The 23,041-nt window shown below is 35.5% G+C and overlaps 1 protein-coding gene across 1 annotated transcript in view; it reads left to right on the top strand.

Annotated features, from left to right (window-relative positions):
- LOC136026959 (sodium leak channel NALCN-like) overlaps positions 1-22,424 on the top strand; it is a gene marked incomplete in the record, with an annotated part of 157,093 nt that extends 134,669 nt beyond the window's left edge. Inside the window, 4 exon segments of the mRNA XM_065703817.1 lie at positions 11,212-11,348; positions 13,292-13,442; positions 18,893-19,103; positions 22,117-22,424. Of these exon segments, the coding sequence (XP_065559889.1) occupies positions 11,212-11,348; positions 13,292-13,442; positions 18,893-19,103; positions 22,117-22,271 (654 nt within the window).
- Between the last annotated feature and the right edge of the window lie 617 nt (positions 22,425-23,041).

Below are 23,041 nucleotides of genomic sequence, written 5' to 3'. Positions count from 1 at the left end.
GTCTCAGAGCTCTTATTTCAAATCCCGACCAGATCTTTTGACATTGGGGGGAGTTGGAGGGGGAAATCTTGGAAAAACCCTTGGAGTGGAGGAATCGGGATGAAGCTTGGTGGATAGAATAAACAAATGTCCTTGATACGTGATTGACAGACTCGTACTGGATTCGCTCTCTTTGGGGGAGTTGGGGGGAGGGGTTCAGTGATTTGGCGAGTTTGGTGCTTCTGGACGTGCTAGGGCGATGAAAATTGTAGGCGTGTCAGGGAGCTGCACAATTTTACTTGATAAAGTCGTTTTCCCAGATTCGACCATCTGGGGGGCAAAAGGGAGAGGAAAAATTAGGGATTTGTAACTTACGAGTGGGTGATCGGATCTTAATGAATTTTGATATTTAGAAGGACTTTGTGACTCAGAGCTCTTATTTTAAGTCTTGACCGGCGTTAAGCCTCTTATTTTCCTTTTTAAATCAATCTATTGATTCATAGAATTTTGTTAGAGCTCATACCATATGATCTCTTGGCTCTTAGCTCTTCTCGCCTCGTCACAAGTGCCATATGAGCTCTTAGCTCTTGTTTTTCTTCTTTTGTATTAATGCTAAAGCCAAGGTTCAAACCTGGAACCTCTCGGACCTAGAACCTGGAACATAACGCTTTACCAACTCAGCTACTTCGGCTTGAATACATTTACCTTTTTTAGTTTATTTTTTATTTTTATTTTTATTTTTTATTTTTAGTTTTCTTTTTGTCCTTTATTTGTCAGTTTTTTTCCTTTTTTAATTTTTTTTCTTTTTCAGTTTTTACCTTTTTTAGTTTTTTTTTTACTTTTTTAGTTTTTAGTTTTTTACCCTTTTTTTAGTTTTTTTTTAGTTTTTTAGCTTTTTTAGTTTTTTTAGTATTTTCTTTTAGTTTTTTTTGTAGTTTTTATCTTTCTTAGTTTTTTTATTCTTTTGTATTAATGCTAAAGTCAAGGTTCGAACCTGGAACCTTTCGGACCTAGAACCTGGAACATAACGCCTTACCAACTGAACTACTGTATTTGTATTTGTATCGGATTAACGACGCTTCTTGACTACTAAGGTCCCTGCGTCGGCCCTTTAGTGCATTCCTGCAACATGATTCGATCTCTGGGTCCCGTATTACCAAGCTAAGGTCAAACCCACTGCGCCAACACAGGTAGTTATATAACTGAACTACTTTGGCTTGAACTCCTTCGTTTTTGAATTGGTATGTGATGAAATAATTCAGACGTCATATGCGGACAGTGACGTCACTCGACACACAGACAACTTATCTATCTATCTATATATATACTAGCTGTTGGGGTGGCGCTTCGCGCCACCCCCCAACACCTAGTTGGTCGGGCGCTTCGCGCCCCCCCAAGCCCCCCCGCGCGCGTAAGTCGTTACGCGCCATATTAGTTACGCGCCATTGTAGTTGTGTCCCTGTGTCCCACCTGTGAATATAGATAGATTTACATATGTGTTTCAAACTACGTAAAAATTGCGAATATACAACATTTTTGGCTTTCCCACTACTGGGAGCTTTCCGTTTCCAATTGCCATTAATTGATCTGAAAATGTTTGACCAGAGTCATCGTTTTGCAATCGGACACGCATATTTGTAGTTAATTTTAATATTTTTACGTGTGCCCATAAATTAGAATTTTTCAGGCAAGCATTCATTTCGTCTGCAGGAGTTAAACTACGTAAAAATTGCGAATATACAACATTCTTGGCTTTCCCATTGTCTGTGCATATACAAAGCCGTATGTACTAATAATGACGTCATATGCAAACGCTCTTTTTACAAACAAACAAACATGCATACACACAACTCGTTTTTATATAGATAGATAGATAGGTAGATACAATACAAATTAACTGCATAAAACTTGCGAATATACAACATTTTTCGCTGTCCAATTGTCGCTGCATATACATAGATTGTCAGGTTTACCGACCCTCAAACATGCAACGCACAATTGTCCATGGGAAAAACAATCAGTATTAAGATCTATACCACATTTTTCTAATGATTGACCTTGAGCTTTGTTAATGGTGATTGCAAATGCTAATCGAATTGGGAATTGCAATCTTTTAAATTGAAAAGGCAGATCCGTTGGAATCATGGGAATGCGAGAATCTTGGTCAAAACAATATTGTTGATTTCGTGGACGTCTATATTTTTGGGTGCGAGAATCGCTTTTCACTTAGCCATTTTTATAATTTTTTAGAATATTCGGAAATACTTTTTCAATCAATTCATTTTTGGACGTCACTAAATTACAGAAATCAGCAGGTAGTTGTATACGTCCTGAAATTGAGTCTATCGTATCATAAATGTCTTTTTGTTCCGACGTTAACTTGGAAATGTTATTTTGTACATACGACAATAGATCATTCGTACTGTAACTTTTTTCACGATCCAATTCTACACATGTCGAAACAGCAGCGATACGGTTAGGTGAAGGCATTCCCAAATCCTGAAGAGGTTTGTTTGCCATACGTACGCACAAATCTTGTATAATAACTAAAGTGTAGTTATAAATTTCTGATGTAAAATCAAAAGTCATATCTGACGTCTCTAACTGTTTTCGATGGAGTATATCTTCGGACATTTTTGACTTATATTTTTCCCATAACTCTGTAGGAGCTGATGGAGAGCAAGTTGTTAAAATGATGCCAAACAATGCACGAATTTGACTTGGGGTTGACGTTTCGCACTACTGGGGAATATGGAACAACCCACTGGTTATCTACTTCGATGGTGGTACCGTTGCCACTGTAGGTTCTTCAGTCATTTTACAATTAGAAATTTCTCTTTCAACGGTCTTCTTACAATTAAAAATTTGTCTTTGAACGATATTCTTAAATACCTGTGTCCTGGTCGTCATTTATATTCCCTGTGTCCCGTTCGTCATTTGTGTCCCGGTATCCCAGTCTGTAATTTCTCTTTGAGTGTCCCGGTCGTTATTTATATTCCCTCTGTCCCGGTCGTCATTTGTGTCCCGGTCTGTAATTTCTCTTTGAGTGTTTTTTCTTTTTAGTATTTTTTAGTTTTTTACATTTTTTTTTTTCAGTTTTCTTTTTCTTCTTTATTTTTCAGCTTCACTATGAAATACATATCGCCGAACCTTTGTTTTTTTAACTAAAATCTGATAGGCATTGATGACCTTATCCGAGTCAAAATCCCAAACCCAATCATCATCGCTATCATTTTCAGTTTTGATATGTTTTGACTCTCGCTGTCCAGGTGGATCTTCATCTAACTGCGCGGTTTTGCGTTCTTTAGCCTCAAGCCTGTTTCCTTGCTGTTCTTTTGATTCCTCGGCACGCTTTCTTTTCTGACTTTCTCTATCAGCAGCAAGTTTTTTGGCATAGACTCTTTGAGCATCTTCATCGGCTTTTGCCATTGTAAGTTCATCAGTCATTTTAAACTTAAACATTAATAGATTTCTACGTGAACATATATGTCTTAAATATCTTTAATGACGTCACCGTTAAAGCAAAAATGACGACAACTAATTTCATGACGTCAGTCAACACAGATACATGACGTCACCTGATCCACAGACAGACACACAGACAGACAACTTATTTTTATATATATAGATAAATAAATAAACTAGCTGTTGGGGTGCACCCCAACACCTAGTTGGTGGGGCGCTTCGCCCCCCCCCCCTCCAAGCCCCCCCCCCGCGCGCGTAAGTCGTTACGCGCCATATTAGTTATGCGCCATTGTAGTTGTGTCCCTGTGTCATATAAATAGATTGTCAGGTTTACTGACTCTTGAACATGCAACATATAATTGTCCATGGGAAAAACAATCCGTATTCAGATCTATACCTCATTATTATAATGATGTGTCCCTGTGTCCCGGTCGTCATTTATATTCCCTGTGTCCCGGTCGTCATTTGTGTCCCGGTGTCCCAGTTTGTAATTTCTCTTTGAGTGTCCCGGTCGTCATTTATATTCCCTGTGTCCGGTGTCCCGGTCTGTAATTTCTGTTCGAACAATCCCTGTGTCCCGGTCGTCATTTATATATCCCGCCTGTGCCCCCGGCGTCCCCGTTGTAGTTGTGTCCCTGTGTCCCGGTCGTCGTTTATATTCCCTGTGTCCCGGTCATGATTTGTGTCCGGGTGTCCCAGTCTGTAATTACTCTTTGAGGTTCCCGGTCGTCATTTATATTCCCTGTGTCCCGGTCGTCATTTGTGTCCCGGTATGTAATTTCATCAGTTGACAAACATGACGTCAGTCGACACACAAACATGACGTCACTCGACACACACACACACACACAGACAACTTATTTTTATATATATAGATAAGTTGTTTGTGTGTTATGTCTGTTACACTATGTCTGTTACGCCAGATTATATCTTCTATATGTAAAAATAAGTTGTATGTATTTTTGTGTTGAGGCTTTGCATATGAAGTCTGAAAAATAAAGAAGAAAAAGAAAACAAACTAAAATATAAAATCTGGGAATTGCATAAATATTTCGAAATATTTTGACAATAGATTAAAGTAATTCGAAAACCTTAAAACAGATACTTAAAATTTTGAGGTTTATTATAAATTGTTGAGCTTAAGCAAGTTTGGCACGTGAAGAGGAATTTTTAGTATAGATCTTAAAATGACAGAAGAAACAGCCGAGGAAGCTGCTCAAATAGTTAATTCAAAGAGAAATTTTAGTATAAATCCTACAATGGCAAAAGAAACAGCCAAGGAATCTGCTCAAAGGGTTAATGCCAAAAGGCTTGCGGCTAAAGAACGCAAAACCGCGAAGTTAGATGAAAATCTACCTGGGCAGCGAGAGTCAAAACGTATCAAAACTGAAAATGATAGCGATGATGATTGGGTTTGGCATTTTGACTTGGATAAGGTCATCAATGCCTACCAGATTTTAGTTAAAAAACAAAGGTTCGGCGATATGTATTTACGTCTGAAAAATAAAGAAGAAAACGAAAACTGAAAAAAGAAAAATGGTAAAAAACTAAAAAAAACTAAAAAATAAAAAAAGATTAAAAAAAGGAAAAACGTAAAAAAAATAAAAAAGGTAAAAAACTAAAAAGAAAAAAACTAAAAAAGCTAAAAAACTAAAAAAAAAGTCAAAACTAAAAAAAAAAAAACTGGGAATTGCACAAATATTTCAATATATTTTGACAATAGATTAAAATAATTCGAAAACCTTAAAACAGATACCCAAAATTTCAGGTTTATTATAAATTGTCGGAGCTTTAGCATGCTTGGCACGTAAAGATTTTTCCAAGCGTCAATGTTAGAATGAACATTGACAAATTGAAGAAAACATATCAATAAAAAGAAGAAACTAAAAAAAAGAAAAACTAAAAAAGAAAAAACTAAAAAAGAAACTGTATCTATATATATATATATATATATATATATATATATATATATATATATATATATATATATATATATATATATATATATATATATATATATATATATATGTGTCTGTTTGTGGGTTTGCATTTGACGTCATTATAAGTATATAAGGCTTTGTATATGACGTCATTATAAGATGACACTACAGCCCGGGACACCGGGACACAAATGACGACCGGGACACAGGGAATATAAATGACGACCGGGACACTCAAAGATAAATTACAGACCGGAATACAAATGACGACCGGGACACAGGGAATATAAATGACGACCGGGACACTCAAAGAGAAATTACAGACCGGGACACAAATGACGATCGGGACAGAGGGAATATAAATGACGACCGGATACTCAAAGAGAGATTACAGACTGGGATACCGGGACACAGGGAATATAAATAACGACCAGGCCACAGGGACACAACTACAACGGGGACGCCGGGGGGACAAGGGGATATATAAATGACGACGGGGACACAGGGAATGTTCGATTAGCAATCACCATCAGCAAAGCTCAAGGGCAATCGTTAGAAAAATGCGGTATAGATCTGAATACGGATTGTTTTCCCATGGACAATTATTATGTTCCATGTTCAAGAGTTGGTAAACCTGACAATCTATTTATATGGGCAGACAATGGGAGAGCAAAGAATGTTGTATATTCGCAAGTTTTACCCAGTTAAATATATATATATATATATATATATATATATATATATATATATATATATATATATATATATATATATATATATATATATATATATATATATATATACTAGCTGTTGGGGCGCTTCGCGCCCCCCCGCGCGCGTAAGTCGTTACGCGCCATTGTAGTTGTGTCCCTGTGTCCCAACTGTGAATATAGATAGATTTATATATGTGTTTCAAACTACGTAAAAATTGCCAATATACAACATTCTTGGCTTTCCCATTGTCTGTCCATATACAAAGCCGTATCTACTAATAATGACGTCATATGCAAACGCTCTTTTTACAAACAAACAAACATGCATACACACAACTCGTTTTTATATAGATAGATAGATACAATACAAATTAATTGCGTAAAACTTGCGAATATACAACATTCTTCGCTGTCCAGTTGTCGCTGCATATAAATAAATTGTCAGGTTTACCGACCCTCGAACATGCAACGTACAATTGTCCATGGGAAAAACAATCAGTATTGAGATCTATACCACATTTTTCTAATGATTGACCTTGAGCTTTGTTAATGGTGATTACAAATGCTAATCGAATTGGGAATTGCAATCTTTTAAATTGAAAAGGCAGATGCGTTGGAATCATGGGAATGCGAGGAATAAGAACAGCCTCACCCTCAAAAGGCCCTGTCAAGATTGTGGCCTCTATTAGGTTTTCCATTGTTTTTTTACGGCAAGTCGCGTGCCATTGCAAAGCTTTGGTGGGTTGATATTTCTTAAAAGTATTATTGGTACACCTATTTTTAGTTGTAGCACGTGTGGTGGAAACCTTGAAAGATCCACAGAATTTAAAAATTCAGATGGATAATTAACCGCTTCATTTGGTTCCAAAACTGTGTCGACTGACTTGTAAAGGACTGCCTGGTCTCGAATCTTGGTCAAAACAATATTGTTGATTTCGTGGACGTCTATATTTTTGGGTGCGAGAATCGCTCTTTCACTTAGCCATTTATTATTTTTATAATTTTTTAGAATATTCGGAAATACTTTTTCAATCAATTCATTTTTGGACGTCACTAAATTACAGAAATCAGCAGGTAGTTGTATACGTCCTGAAATTGAGTCTACTGGGAGCTTTCCGTTTCCAGTTGCCAGCAATTGATCTGAAAATGTTTGACCAGAGTCATCGTTTTGCAATCGGACACGCATATTTGTAGTTAATTTTAATGTTTTTACGTGTGCCCATAAATTAGAATTGTTCAGGCAAGCATTCATTTCGTCTGCAGGAGTTGATCTAGGTATTATAGGTAATACTTTGCCTGAAATCTCCCGCAAGCAATATTTATGTGCTGCCAAAGGGTTTCGACTTCCCTCGCAAATCTTTCAAGCATTGATCCAGAGCCTTGAGCGATTTTTTGTGTGCCATTGTGCACTCATCCCAAATAATAAGTTTGCATTGCTGCAATACTTTACCCATCCCAGATGATTTGGAAATATTGCACGTGGGAGTTTCTGTAGAATGCAAATTCAGAGGCAATTTCAAAGCGGAATGAGCAGTTCTTCCACCAGGCAGCAATGTTGCGGCTATTCCGGACGACGCAATTGCCAACGCTATATCATTTTTTGATCGAATTGATGCCAGAATCAGTTTTATCACAAACGTTTTACCAGTACCTCCTGGCGCATCCAAAAAGAAAATTTCTCCAACGTTGTTATCGACACAATGCATTATTGTATCATAAATGTCTTTTTGTTCCGACGTTAACTTGGAAATGTTATTTTGTACATACGACAATAGATCACTCGCACTGTAACTTTGTTCACCATCCAATTCTACACATGTCGAAACAGCAGCGATACGGTTAGGTGAAGGCATTCCCAAATCCTGAAGAGGTTTGTTTGCCATACGTACGCACAAATCTTTTATAATAACTAAAGTGTAGTTATAAATTTCTGATGTAAAATCAAAAGTCATATCTGACGTCTCTAACTGTTTTCGATGGACTATATCTTCGGACATTTTTTACTTATATTTTTCCCATAACTCTGTAGGAGCTGATGGAGAGCAAGTTGTAAAAATGATGCCAAACAATGCACGAATTTGACTTGGGGTTGACGTTTCGCACGCGTCATCGATGCAGTTATCTCAGTGTTGGTCATTCTCCAATAAATTCAGAGCTTGGCATGCACTACGGTAAGTGTCATGTATAGTACGGTTTACAGTTCTCAAATACTCAAAGGATGTCGGACCGGGCACATTCACCAAAAGCAGGCGTAGAAAGAAGCATTCATGTTGATTGGGATGAACGGTGTAGAGTCTTCCTATCGTGGTATCTTTGAAGATGGTAGGTTGGCCGTCGACTGACTTACCCTGTTTTCGACGTTCAAATACTTTATTTTTAGTATTCCACGTGTAATACGAAGGCACTTCAGTATACAGCAGTTTTTTTGCAAAAGAATCATTTTTGCAGAGCGAAAAGAAAGCGGTTAACTTTGTATCAGGTGGATTCAGGGCTCTTTGTTGCACGTTGGTTTCCGAGAAATAAACACGTTGACCATTCTGTAAATGTACCGCTAAGTGAACAACAGCTGGACTACGTTCATGTATCGGAAATGAAAGAATTCGCCAAACAGCTTCATTACTGCTTATGTATCTTCCAGCCTGATATTGTACGATTTCGTCGATATCTTTGATTTCGGGCTGCAAGCCAAAAACTGCCATGTCACTGCCTTTGTTGACGTATTTACATATGTATTTGATTGCCTTTACGGAGTTACAGTATTCAACGTTTATGTGTGCATTAAATGTTTTTGATAATAATGGGGAATATGGAACAACCCACTGGTTAATATTTTTCCATCCACGATCTTCTACAATTAAAAATTTGTCTCTGAACGATTTTCTTAAATACTTTTAATGACGTCATCGTCATAACAAACATGACGACAACTAACTTCATGACGACATGATGACATGACGTCACTCGACAGACAGACAGACAGACATAACCCACAAACAACTTATTTTTATATATAAAGATAGATATCTATATATATATATAAAAATAAGTTGTCTGTCTGTTTGTCTGTCAGGTGACGTCATGTTTCTATGTCGACTGAGGTCATGTTTGTCGACTGACGAAATTTCAGACCGGGACATCGGGACACAAATGACAACCGGGACATAGGGAATATAAATGACGACCGGGACACTCAAAGAGAAAGCGACCGGGACACGAGGAATGTTCGATTAGCAATCACCATCAACAAAGCACCTGGACACAAATGATGACCGGGACACAGGGAATATAAATGATGACCGGGACTCTCAAAGAGGAATTACAGACCGGGACACCGGAACATAAATGACGACCGGGACAAAAATGACGACCGGCACACAGGGAATATAAATGACGACCGCGACACTCAAAGAGAAATTACAGACTGGGAAACCGGGACACAAATGACGACCGGGACACAGGCAAACAACTACAACGGGGACGCCGGGGGGTACAGGGGGATATATAAATGACGACGGGGACACAGGGAATGTTCGATTAGCAATCACCATCAACAAAGCTTAAGGGCAATCATTAGAATAATGAGGTATAGATCTGAATACAGATTGTTTTTCCCATGGACAATTATATGTTGCATGTTCAAGAGTTGGTAAACCTGACAATCTATTTATATGCATAGACAATGGGACAGCCAAGAAGGTTGTATATTCGCAAGTTTTACGTAGTTAAAAATATTATATATATATATATATATATATCTATCTATATTCACAGGTGGGACACAGGGACACAACAACAATGGCGCGTAACTAATATGGCGCGTAACGACTTACGCGCGCGGGGGGGCTTGGGGGGGCGCGAAGCGCCCCCACCAACTAGGTGTTGAGGTGGCGCGAAGCGCCACCCCAACAGCTAATTTTTATATATATAGATAGATAGATGTCCTAGTGTCCTGGTCGTCATTTGTGTCCCGATGTCCCGGTCTGTAATTTCGTCAGTCGACAAACATGACGTCAGTCGACACACAAACATGACGTCACTCGACACACAGACAACTTATTTTTATATATATAGATTTGATATAGCAAAGGAATCAACATCACTCTACATATAAAAAGAAATTGAAAAAGATAGTTCTTTCCGCCTAAAGTAGCAGGAATCGAATGCATTATTGATTTATTTATATTTTGTTTTGTAAATTCCTTCCCGATCTTCGTGAGTCAATGTTTTCCTTTTTCTTTTTTTCTTTTTTTCATTTTTTTTCCTTCTTTCTTCTTCCCTCTTTGCTCTGTGAGATTTATGGAAGTGCATTTTTTTTTCTTTTCCCTTTATTATTAAAGGAGACGTACGAGTTGCTTCTCTTGTCTTCTTTGTCTCCTCTGTACCAATTTTGCGTATTCAATGTTTTCTTTGTTTTTTTTTCTTTCCTTTTTTCTCTTTCTAAATCTCTTTCTTCTTTCTTTCTTTCTTCCTCTGTGCTCCGAGAGTTATTCGAGTGCAATTTTGTTGTTTTTTTTTCTGTTTCTTTATGATTAAAGGAGAGGTACAAGTTGCCCCTTTGTCTCCTTTGTACCAATTTTGAGCAAAGCGTTTTTGGTTAATTAAAATCAAGTCAAATCAAGAATATTAATCAAATACTGATATCCGCTGTAAAACAGTTTATAAAACCTTTGAGAAGTACCCGTACCCAAACACCTTTCCCAGAAGTTTAAGGATCAATGTCCGGCCAGTACCGACACGGTTCTTGTGTTTGTTTCCGCTCTGTTCTGCACAGGCTGTCACTAAATCAGCGAAAAATTGAATGAAATCTCGCTAATAAATTATTTTCTAAGATTCCAACTAAAAAATTGTTGAAGACACAAAAATGTCGTACCGATGTATAATATATATATATATATATATATATATATATATATAATATATATATATATATATATATATATATATATATATATATATATATATATATATATATATATATATATATATATATATATATATATATATATATATATATATATATATATATATATATATATATATATATATATACTCAGTTATTGAACGAGTGAAATTTGTGGCCAAATTCACCTATTCAAGTTTTGATATTAACGCAGGTGAAGTTCGTGTTAAGACTGCTTCGGGGTCGCCTAGAAGTAGACCCCCAACGGGACAGACTACTGTTTAAGCATATGTGCCATGAGCTAGAACGACTTCACAATGGGGAAGATGTTACATTTCATGACGTTCTTAAGTAAGTTCCACTAGAAAGATCATATATCATGAGCTCAGTGGTCAAATGTGCTAGCTAGTACTAGGGTAGTCACTAAATTTGAGATTGATTATTTCGTGTCTAAAATTCCTCCTCTCTTCTCCACTAAAGACCATCCCTGATGCAAATATTCTAAAAGGTAGTTTTAAAAAGGTAACATACTCAGAGTTAGGAGTAAAGGAAATTTTGACTACTTCGACTTCTTTTTTAAGTCGTAAATGGCAAATTCCAATGGACAAAATTGAAGTCGAAATAATTAGTCAAAAGGGGAAAGTAGTATGAAAATTTTAATTGTAAACAATACTTAACTATGAAAACCCGATACTAGAACTAATTCACATTATTTTGATTTAAAGCTAAAAGCTACAGACAGTTAACATGTGCAAATTCCTTTGAAATCAGGAATTCTTCCTTACATATTCTGTTTGCAAGTTTCATGCGCTTACTAACTAGTAAATTCATCAAAGCGACATGCTTGGGTTAATATTAAAAGAAAAAAGTTCAATATTTTTTGAAACAGCTACAGCAATGAAACTTAGCTTTTACCAAACTGAAAGAATTCAAATATTTTTAGGCAACTTCTAAATTTGATTCAACACTTCTGAAATTCTTTAGACTCAACCCATTCTAAAAATAAATTTTTCAATGAGTAAGCTGCTATGTACCCTACTACAAAAGAACTAAGGTTACTGTAAAAGATCAGCTGTTACTGTTTATTTACTGTCAGCCCCAAAATACTGAGGTGAGAATCCTAAGCTTGGAATAAAACTAGATGGCATGAGGTATTTGCTAATTTGTCTTTAAATATTACCCCAAAGAGTATGGGTAAACCCTATATTCACACAGAGCACGGATCTACCAAAAACCGCCGCGGATTGCGTTTTGCGGAGCACCGCATATATCTCTTGCCACTCATCTATGCGGTTTCCGCAGGACGCATATGTTGAAATCCAACGCATGCGGTTAAAACGCTTGGGGTTGCGGAAGAAAAGAAAATGGAAGCAATTGAAAAGCTAATTTTAGCTGTTAAATTTCATGAAATAATCTATGACGAAAGTCATCCTGAGCATAAAAAAAACGAATTTAATTCAGAAGTCCTGGGATGAGAGACGTCAAAAGGTCATCCAATTTACAATAAAACTAGAGTCAATGGGTTTTTATGGCTTGGCCACGATTCACTTTGGTGGGGCTCTCCATAAGGACTCAATACAAAACTAGAGCCCATGGGTCATTACGCCTTGAGCTACAACTCAGTCTGGTGGTACTCACTGTAATAGTAATGTTTATTTACAATCAAGAATCATTTTTCAGCTAAGGTTGCAAGAGCTGTAATGCTCCTTGAGGTAAACCTCTCCTTAACCACCCTTTCACCAATAAATACAAATAGTTTATCAGATTCAAGCCATATTTGGGTATGCTGGAGTACCAGAACTTATCGGAGCATCCAAGAATAGGTATCTACGGCCAAAGCTATGATTGATTTTTTTAGGGGGAGGAGAATAAAAAAAATTTCTGTTTACCTTAAAATCATTGATTATTCCATCCTTCAGCCAAGAATGGCTGAGTTTTCAGTGTTAATTAAGAAGCATTTTTTTTTTTGGCATCAAGAATGACATCAAAGACGCAATAGAGAAACACTTCAGAGTATCACAAGCTTCGTTTTGTAACACCCTGTATCAGTAAGAAAAGCAGTCAAAATTAATTTTAGAAATTTTGAAGGAAAATTGACTGAACAAATCGATAGAGCGTGTTAAGTTTGAGAATGTCTGCTAAGAATGTCAGCAAAATTTAAATAGTAGTTTATAACACAGATACAAATATTTTTGAAATAATAAAATAAATCTTTAATGTCACTTAAACATAAAATTATAATTTGTTTGACAATGAAATAGTTGAATGTTTTTAACACGTATGTTACCTTTCAGTATGCTGTCATACCGGTCAGTTGATATTCGAAAGTCCCTGCAGCTTGAAGAGCTTATTGAAAGAGAAGAGCTAGAGTACCTTATCGAAGAAGAAGTTGCCAAACAAACAATCAGAACCTGGCTCAATAGTGCTCTAAAAAGAATCAGGCTGGTCAGAATTGTTCTTTTCTTTTATAGGGCTAGGGTAAAATTGTTAATCCTAATCTTTCAAAGGGTCAATTTTTTAACTCAACTTCGTTCAACACAGCCCTACTTTATTCAATACGATTCTACTCAACCCTGGCCCAACTCAACCCACTTTTAACTCAACCCGTGCTCTATATTTAACAACAAGCCTTCCAACCCCACTTAGCTTATCCACATTCAAAGTAACTCCGTTAAAGCCAACTTCACTCAATTAATACCATCCATTTTGACAGCATTTATCTAACCCCCCTTCAACGAATCCTAATTTAACATAAAACCAATGAACTTAACCCTTATTCAATTAAACCTCCAATCAACCCAATCCTAATTCAACTACAACTCTTCTCGACCCCAACAAATCTTAACCCTACCTGATACAACTCAGATGTTCTTCCTATTTAATTGAACCCCAATTCAAAGCCCATTCATTCGACTAAACCTTCTTCAACTAAAGCCCTTTTAACTCTATCCTAATGTATGTCAACCTCCATCAAATTCAACTCCAATTTGATTTGACTTCTACAATTCTGAACGCTTCTTAGCGCAACTCAACTAAATTGGAATGTAACTTTTGGAGTCATTGATAAAGGTTGATGTTAACGAAATAGTCTTTCTTCATAATTAATTATTGTGTTTTTCTCATTTATGCTACTTTAAGGGACTTGAGGAAGTAGGTTTTAAGCTAATGAGACACAGAAAGTGTTTTGGCAAAATTTTGGAACTTTGAGAAAATCAGTCAACATTGACTAACCAGTTTCAAACGAATGTCTTTAAGCATAATGATGTAATTACCCCAAGGTTCAATTTAGTATCGTTTAATTGCACGAGATTGAGTTTAATAGTTTGAGTTTAAAAAAGGGTTGGGTTAAATCTTGCTAGATTGAATGAGGGTAGATTTTAATAGGTGTTGAGCGAAATAAGAGTTAAAATGAACGGGGTTGATTGAAATAGAGTTGAGATGCATTAAATTGTGTTTAATAGGGGTGGAATTAAACGATGGTGAAACTGTAAGCGATCGAGTTGAATTGAAATTTTTTTGAACGTGGTTTCGTTACATAAACGTGGATCCTATAATCTACTTAAAATTTGAGCAGCATCGTTTTCTATTTTAGTATAGCTGCAGTGGCTTTAGAAGTATTTTTTATAAAGGTTACGACATTTAGTTACGTCCGTTAGGTTCACGAGTGTATAAAATACAGTGTGGATCACTAATGGGACTAACCCTTACGACTAATAACCGTTTCTGCCGTAATTTTTGGTACTGATTTCAAACCTGGAAACAATACTTCATATCTTAAAATATCAACAATAACTAAGATACGTAGAAAACCCTTTTTTAATTTTATCTTGTTTTTTTCATTATTTTCTGCTGGTACATAACTGAATTTTGTTATAAATTCATCCTTGAATAATTCATATATTTTTTCATATATATTATATATTTTCCATATAAGAAAAATTCATGTATTTTCGTCCCTTGAATTCCTATTAGCCAAGTATTCTTTTTGTCTTGCTGTCTTTTGAAAAGTAAAAATTGGATCTACTAGTATTAGGAGCTTTGGTTTTAGTTTTTCTTTGTTATTCTCCACAGTGGGAAACAGTTTAAAAACCTACCTAAAAAAGAAATCTATAAAACCTTGTTACTAGTTGAAAAATATATTACTGTAATCACAACCTGGCTACAATACCCCCCCCCCTGCATTGGATATGCGCTTTATTTCCATTCCTCACTCACACAAAGGGTTAAAAGATGAGGCTTTTGATATTAAAAGTGTTAATGTCACATGTCCGATGAAATTTTTTGTCTAAAATAAGCAGTTCGAATCGGAATAAATCCTTTTATAGGAAGTGGGAAAAAAAAAATAAAAATATCCAGTGTATCTTTTGATTATTTTTTTTTTCACTGTCTAATAAATGGATTTATCCCTATTCGAGCTGTTTATTTATCATTATGGAAAGTCGGTATGGTTTTTGAAGTTACATAAGTTCTTTGTCTAAAGCCTTGTTTTGTCCTGAAATTCCTTCTTTTGTCAAAAACAACTGCTTGCTAATTGAGTTCGAAATCTAGTTCTTAAGGAATATTTCTTAGTTTTTATACTCTCTTGTAAAATGCAATTTAATTAACACAGCCGAGGTATATGTTTTGATAGGCAGATTTTCATTATTTTTATGAGAGTTTAGATGAGACAAACTAGGTGCTGCGAACTCATGTACGAGTGAGATTGCAGAAATGCAACTAAAATCGCTTTATAAAGAAGGTTTGCAAAGTCAAAGGTACAATGTAACAAGGGGCATGATTCTAAGCAACTCTCATTAATTCCAATCAATGTGCAATTAATGAACAATTTTCCATTGATCCCAATCAACAGATATTTGTTGCATCACTGTTCCATACGAATTAAGAATTTCTACTTCTTGGAAATTGTTCAAAACTTTTATTAAGGCAATGAACTACGACTCAAAGGCATTGTGGTAATTGTACAACTGAAATCAGTATTATGACAGCTGAACAAGATGTCTTCTTAGGTCTGCGATTATTAAAAGGTCATTACCGTTCCACCCTTCCATACGAATTAAGAATTTCTAATTCTTGGAAATTGTTCAAAACTTTTATTAAGGCAATGAACTACGACTCAAAGGCATTGTGGTAATTGTACAACTGAATATCACTATTATGACAGCTGAACAAGATGTCTTCTTAGGTCTGCGATTATTAAAAGGTCATTACCGTTCCACCCTTCCATACGAATTAAGAATTTCTACTTCTTGGAAATTGTTCAAAACTTTTATTAAGGCAATGAACTACGACTCAAAGGCATTGTGGTAATTGTACAACTGAATATCACTATTATGACAGCTGAACAAGATGTCTTCTTAGGTCTGCGATTATTAAAAGGTCATTACCATTCCACCCTTCCATACGAATTAAGAATTTCTACTTCTTGGAAATTGTTCAAAACTTTTATTAAGGCAATGAACTACGACTCAAAGGCATTGTGGTAATTGTACAACTGAATATCAGTATTATGACAGCTGAACAAGATGTCTTCTTAGGTCTGCGGTTATTAAAAGGTCATGACCGTTCCACCCTTCCATACGAATTAAGAATTTCTACTTCTTGGAAATTGTTCAAAACTTTTATTATGGCAATGAACTACGACTCAAAGGCATTGTGGTAATTGTACAACTGAATATCAGTATTATGACAGCTGAACAAGATGTCTTCTTAGGTCTGCGGTTATTAAAAGGTCATTACCGTTCCACCCTTCCATACGAATTAAGAATTTCTACTTCTTGGAAATTGTTCAAAACTTTTATTAAGGCAATGAACTACGACTCAAAGGCATTGTGGTAATTGTACAACTGAAATCAGTATTATGACAGCTGAACAAGATGTCTTCTTAGGTCTGCGATTATTAAAAGGTCATTACAGATATTCATTTCTTAAACTTAATTGGCGATACTGAAAGAGTCGGATGAGGGGTTAGACACAGCTTCCTCGAAAGTATAAGTCCTAAGTCTGCTGACTAAGACCTACTGTATAGAATTACAGCGTGCTAAGAGGTATATATATTGTATAGAATTAAAGGGGTATATGATTATGCAACGTGTCGCTTGAAACTCGAATCACGTATTCAATTCTTACTAAAAAGCTGAGTTCAGTTATACATGAACATAATCAATATTTTTACGTGGACAGTGATGGTAGTGATGGGTTTACGCTAATAAGAACCGAAGGAAGTGAGTGATATTAGCTTACTGCTGCTGAATGCTTTGGCATAAATTCTCATTCCTCAGCAAAAAGACAAGCAAAAAAGACACACACAAAAGATGCAAGCTAAACACTTTATTAAGTATATGTGTAGAAATTTTCCTTTTTTTATGCACACTAAAAATGGTATTTTTAGATCCTCAGATTCAAGTTCTTGGTGTTCGGATCTCTCGAAGACGGTTGTCCCTAAAAAGAAATACTATTTTCAACAAAACAGCAATAGTTTTAGTCCAACTCAGTCAAAATGTCATAAACTTGTGATTAGGCTAAATCATTAAATTAAAATTAAAGTTCAGAGTTCAAAAATTAATATAAGGCACTGAAAAACACTTAAAATTATGCTAGTTTTCCAAAACTACACAGGTGGTGCATGTAGTTGTGAAGTATGCTGTTGTGCCAGTCTATAATCTACGCATTTTAAACAAATTAAGATAGAAGTAACAGTAAGGGACGTGAATGAATTTCTGGAAAGGTTCATAGCAAAAATTGTGTGAGTAAGCTCGTTAATAAAGGTTAAAAAGAGAAACTTGCTTTAAATGCGATGATAAAGGATAAGAAAATTGCTTTAGTGGCTTCACTTATCTGGATAGCATAATGAATAAGGTAGGCGGGTGTAAGGAAGGTTTAAAAAGTATAGTGATCAAACTATAATTGGTATTTTGCAGCTGAATTTTTTTTGAAAATATCTGTAGCTTAGTTTAGAAACTATAATATTCGATAGTGGTAAAGTATAGTTCTAAAACGTATAAAAAAAATGAGAAAGAAATAATCCATGAAAAGGCACTGTAAAAACTTTCTTTTTTGGCAATCCGGCTGAAGTCAAACAAAATAAGGTTAGAAGAGGTTATCTATTAGAATGTATTTTTTTTCGATTGTGAAAATCTGAAAAGAGAGAGCAAAAACTGAAGCTTTGATCTGAGGTTCGGATCTTCAGGGTATATTCATCTGACAGCACATTCAAACTATCAGATGATTGCAACCTATGCGTAGAGTTTTGTTAAAATTCAAAATTTGTTTTATGTAGTTTTTCTAGAAAACCTTATGATGGTTTAAACATTTTGGGGCAAAGGACTAAATGCCCGTTAATTGAACTGATGGGTGGATATCACCCAGGTTTACCGAAAAAAAAGGTGACCATGCCTTGCTTTGTTTTATTCATTACTTGTGATTTGGGTTTTTATAGTGTATAATCCTTAACTAAAGCTGAAGGAGCTAAGACCAAAGGATTATGGTTTAAATACTAACCAATGGGAGAAAGGACTGCCAGTAGGCTTAGAAGCATTGAATCTTAAGATTCAATAGTCATCTAAACTTGATAAAAGACTAGTGGCAAACGAGATATCTAATTATACCTGGTGCCACGAATAAGAGTTAAGCGGCTTTATGAGTCGCTACCCCCAATGATAAAATCAAATAACAGGGGTGTATTTGTTTACTCTGACTGTCACCAAAGGCCGTAAATAGTTTCGATCCATAATTATTTTAGATAGGTGCTTTAGACCCTTTCGATTAGTATTTTTTACATTTTGAGCTGACAAATGAAAAGACTACAACTATAACTACAATTATAGTAACAGAGATTAAAAACGCTTCGAATGGCACCATTTCGACTCAAAATAATCTCAACCTGATTTGTTTTGCAGAAGGAAAGAACTACCTTAATAGCTGACTTGAGAGCTACTAACGAACCTCTATTGAATCCTTTGGGAGAAATCATCCCGGGTCAAATGTTTGATATGGACAACAAAGAAGAAACAAAACTTAGAAGAAGAGGGCATCTACTGGTTAGATCAGACAGTACAGGATCCGTATCTCTGTTGGGCAGAAGAACCTTTAAAAGCTCTCGGCTTTCAGGTACACTATTTTTCTGATATTAAATAGCATAAAGTAACGAATATTAAAAAATTGCGAGATTTTGGATAAATTATTACGTTTTACATACACTTTTCTAAACAAAACCCTTACAAATTTATAATTTTGCCAAAATTATATCTTTACATTTCGGCAACAAAGCCAAAAGGCAGTGGTTTCGAGAAAAGACCATGATTCTTCTTTGTGAATGAGTGAACTTGACAAAAAAGAATTATGATTTTTGTATATAATTTAGAAATATATATAATTAGAAATATACTTATATTTTATAATTTAGCTGCATTTTAATTTTTCTTAAATGTCAAGGTTTATGGTCCCTTTGCAAGCGTTGGTATGTTATTATTCTGCTTTCTTATGGTTTTAATGTATCAAGGGAAGCCGAAAAGTTTGCTATCATGCCTTAGCCGAGATACAGTTTTTTCCATCTACCGGACTGAATTTTTTAAATTAAGTGTATAGGGTTTTTTTAGATTAAAATACTTTGAAGGTTGATTGAAAATCGTTGAAAAGAAAAATTTCCGGATAGACGGACATAGTGTAATTAAGTGTATTTTAACATTCCCCTGTACTTTCCCTGAGAGCTTCACTTAATACTCAAGCTGCTCCTACGATATCAAAATCTCATTTTGACAACCTGGATGCCCTTAAATGTGTTTTGATTAAGTTAAGTATTTTGATGCTCCCTGAAAGTGTCACATTAATAATCTCAGTCATTCCTGGTTAGTCTGTTTTCATTTAGTCCAAACATTTAGTCTCAATATTTATTCAAATTTAGTCTCAATATTACATGAAATTTTAAACTTGACACCCTTAAACATTCCTAAGATTTCGCAACTAGGCCCATTTCACAATCTGGATGCATATAGTGCCTTTCGATTTAGTTCAACATCTCCTTCAAATTCCCTAAAAGTTTTAACTTAATATCCTGTAATAACAGTTCCTGAGATATTGCTGATATACCCTTTTGACATCCTAGAAGCATGTAGTGTCTTTTGATTTAATTCAACATCCCCCTCAACTTGTGCAGAAGGTTTCGACTTAATACCCTCATCCGTTCCTGAGATGTTGCAGATGGCCTACGCCTTTTTTGACAACCCAGATGAACATACGTCTTAAAATATACTTTATGATCCCCCTCAGCAGGCCCTGGAAGTTTCATCTTAATACCCTTAGCCATTTCTGAAGAATTGCAGATGTGGCCTTTTGGAAACCTGAATGCGCATAATGTCTTTCTATTTAGTTGAACAAACCCTTCAACATTTCCTAAAGTTGCACATTTGTAACCCTAGCCTTTTGGACACCCAGGATGAAAATTGTGCCCTTCCCCCTTTCCTATGGACCTTTCGATAATTTCGGACAGAGCAACAATTTAAAATTTTGAACGGATGTAATTAGGGGTTGATGGGGAGAAATGGATAGTTTAAAATTCCTTGGGGGTTGGTTGCACTTACAAGTTAATAACCCTTAGAAAGTACGCTAGAACTTTTATTTTCCAATTAAATGAGCCCCTCTACAGTTTCTAAGGCAATTCCTTCCAAACAAAGGCCCTTGGGGGAAAAACAAATGAATAATACATTGACATCTATGACTTACGAAAATGTTCCTATCGGAAAAAGGAAAAATAATGTTTTAAATGTTTAGACTTCTGTTTAATTTTTTTACATTTAATTAAAAAGCTATCCCTAGCTTACACACTACTTTAAAATGACTACTAAACGAACTGTATAAATAAAATCGATTATTGAACACGATAATTTTCCAAGGGCTTAGTCTGAACAGTATATTTTCGCTAAGGTTAAGTTCACACTTGGTGGCTGTCACGTCAACGCCATGTTTTTAAACGAAATGTCTGTTTCAATCTTGTTATATTTAACAGTTTTTTGGAGTTATTTTGAACTGAACATATCGAACATATTTGTGTTTCATTGAAAAATGCCTTTTTTTGTTATTTTCATCAAAAAAAGTGAAAAAACGGAAAAAATAGTTTGCCCCCGTCTCTCCCCACATTATTTTCCTGATTTGGTGCCACTGTGTTTCAGGACAATTCTGAACACTGCCATTACCATGACTTCCAATATTTTTGTCTAGGTTCACAGACTTATATTCTTATTCTTACAAACTTCGAGCTACATAAATAGACCCTGCCTTCGGGTATTCTACTTTTTATACGCCATCTTCACTGTCATCACCTTTACTAAAAATATTTCCTAGATAGGTGAATCGATCAGTTTTATCGATCTTCACGTTCCCCACCATACATCTTCACTTTCACTTATTCCTAGTCTAAGTGTCTTAGTCTTCTTAACATTAATTTTCAAAGCTACTCTTGCACCCTGAAATCTCAAAACCTCCGAAAATTCATTAATTTACTCAAATCGTCTGTATAGTATACACCTAGTGGAGTTTTATCTTTCCATTCATTTCAGGCACTCGCATAACCTTTGCCGCAACCCTTAGGACAAAGTTCATCAAAATAGCCAACATAAACAGCGATACGACACAATCTTGCTTAGCTCCTGATTTAACACCAAACCAGCTATAAACTTTCAACCCTTAACTAAAGCAATATATAGATAGTACCTTCACTAAAGCTCTTGTAACGGCTAAATTAAATACCTGTTCATAATATATAATGGTGGACTAAAGGGGTTTAATAACCAGAGACATCTCACATAATAATCTAAGAGTGAAAATTTGGTCGACGCAATCTGTCCTCTTTCTAAAATTACTCTGTTCTTCTCTTAAAACTTCACCTACATAATCTCTTAGTCTAATAAATATCATCATACTAAGCAATTTGCTTCCTACAGAAATATCACCTTTCTTATACCTTGACTTCAAATTCGATTGAAAAGTGAGTGTCTGTGTCCATCATTCGATTAACCGCTGATCATGCGATCAACCATTGATCAAAGTGAGTTGTTTGAGAGGAGGATCCTCTAGGTAAGTATTACTGATAATCCTTTTAGGAATATAGTCCTTTTCCTTTTTGTAGGAGCACGTCAATCAAACAACAACCCATTTCATGAGACCAATGAAACAGTTCATGTTATATCGCGTGCATCAGTTATCAACCCAACAACTGCACATTCAGGTGTTTCACGTGATTTAGAAGACTGGTGGAACAGTCAGATCACTGATTTTGATTAGGAAGAATGATCGTTAGGTTGCATTACTATGTGTATACAAACTAGTCAGCTGATGTGTTCTATTTATACCATATAGTCTAATTGTCAGAGAATCCATCTTAGTTTTAATTTGGATTGCTTAATTGTTGGAAAATATAAAGATGTATCTTTTGTACTTGTCTTTTATTTAGCTCTATTTACTGTTAGCTCGCCGCATAGGCAGGGCTCCCACTTCTTAAGGCTTTTCCACAGAAGTCCAGTTTTTCATTCATTTTTACAAAGGTTTTACCTGGTAGCCAATTTTCCTTTTATTTAATTCGACAACACGTCTTTATCATGTTTATACGTACGAAACCAAGAAAGGAAATAATACATGAAAGGAAAAAAATCAAATATGTGAAAAAACGAGGATTTTGTCAGCCAGTAGCAAAATATGAAGACGAAAATCAAGCAAATATTTCGACAAGGACCTCCGCCAAGTCGTCCTCGGTGCTCAAAAAAAAGAGAGAAGGGAGAAAAAAATTACAACAAAGTCTAACCTTCTGAAGTGAATACTGCGAGAGGAGAAAAGACCCTGAACAAAAAAAAAACTGAGATCAATGAAAGAGAATTTGCCAATTAGATTGAATAAGTATCCTTTGCCTTGCAACAGATTTTTCATGTCTACAATTTCCGTTTTCATTAGATATGCGGACAGGCTGTCTTAAATTAGACTGGGCTAAAATATTGATAGTGTCTTTTAACATTAAGTTGTTATAAATTGAGCTTAAGGAAATATCTTCCGTGTCTCTA

This window comes from Artemia franciscana, chromosome 5 (genome assembly GCF_032884065.1).
Source record: "Artemia franciscana chromosome 5, ASM3288406v1, whole genome shotgun sequence".
Classification (NCBI taxonomy): Eukaryota; Metazoa; Arthropoda; class Branchiopoda; order Anostraca; family Artemiidae; genus Artemia; species Artemia franciscana.
Note: the sequence above shows the minus strand (reverse complement) of the source record. Positions and strands in the feature narration are given on the sequence as shown.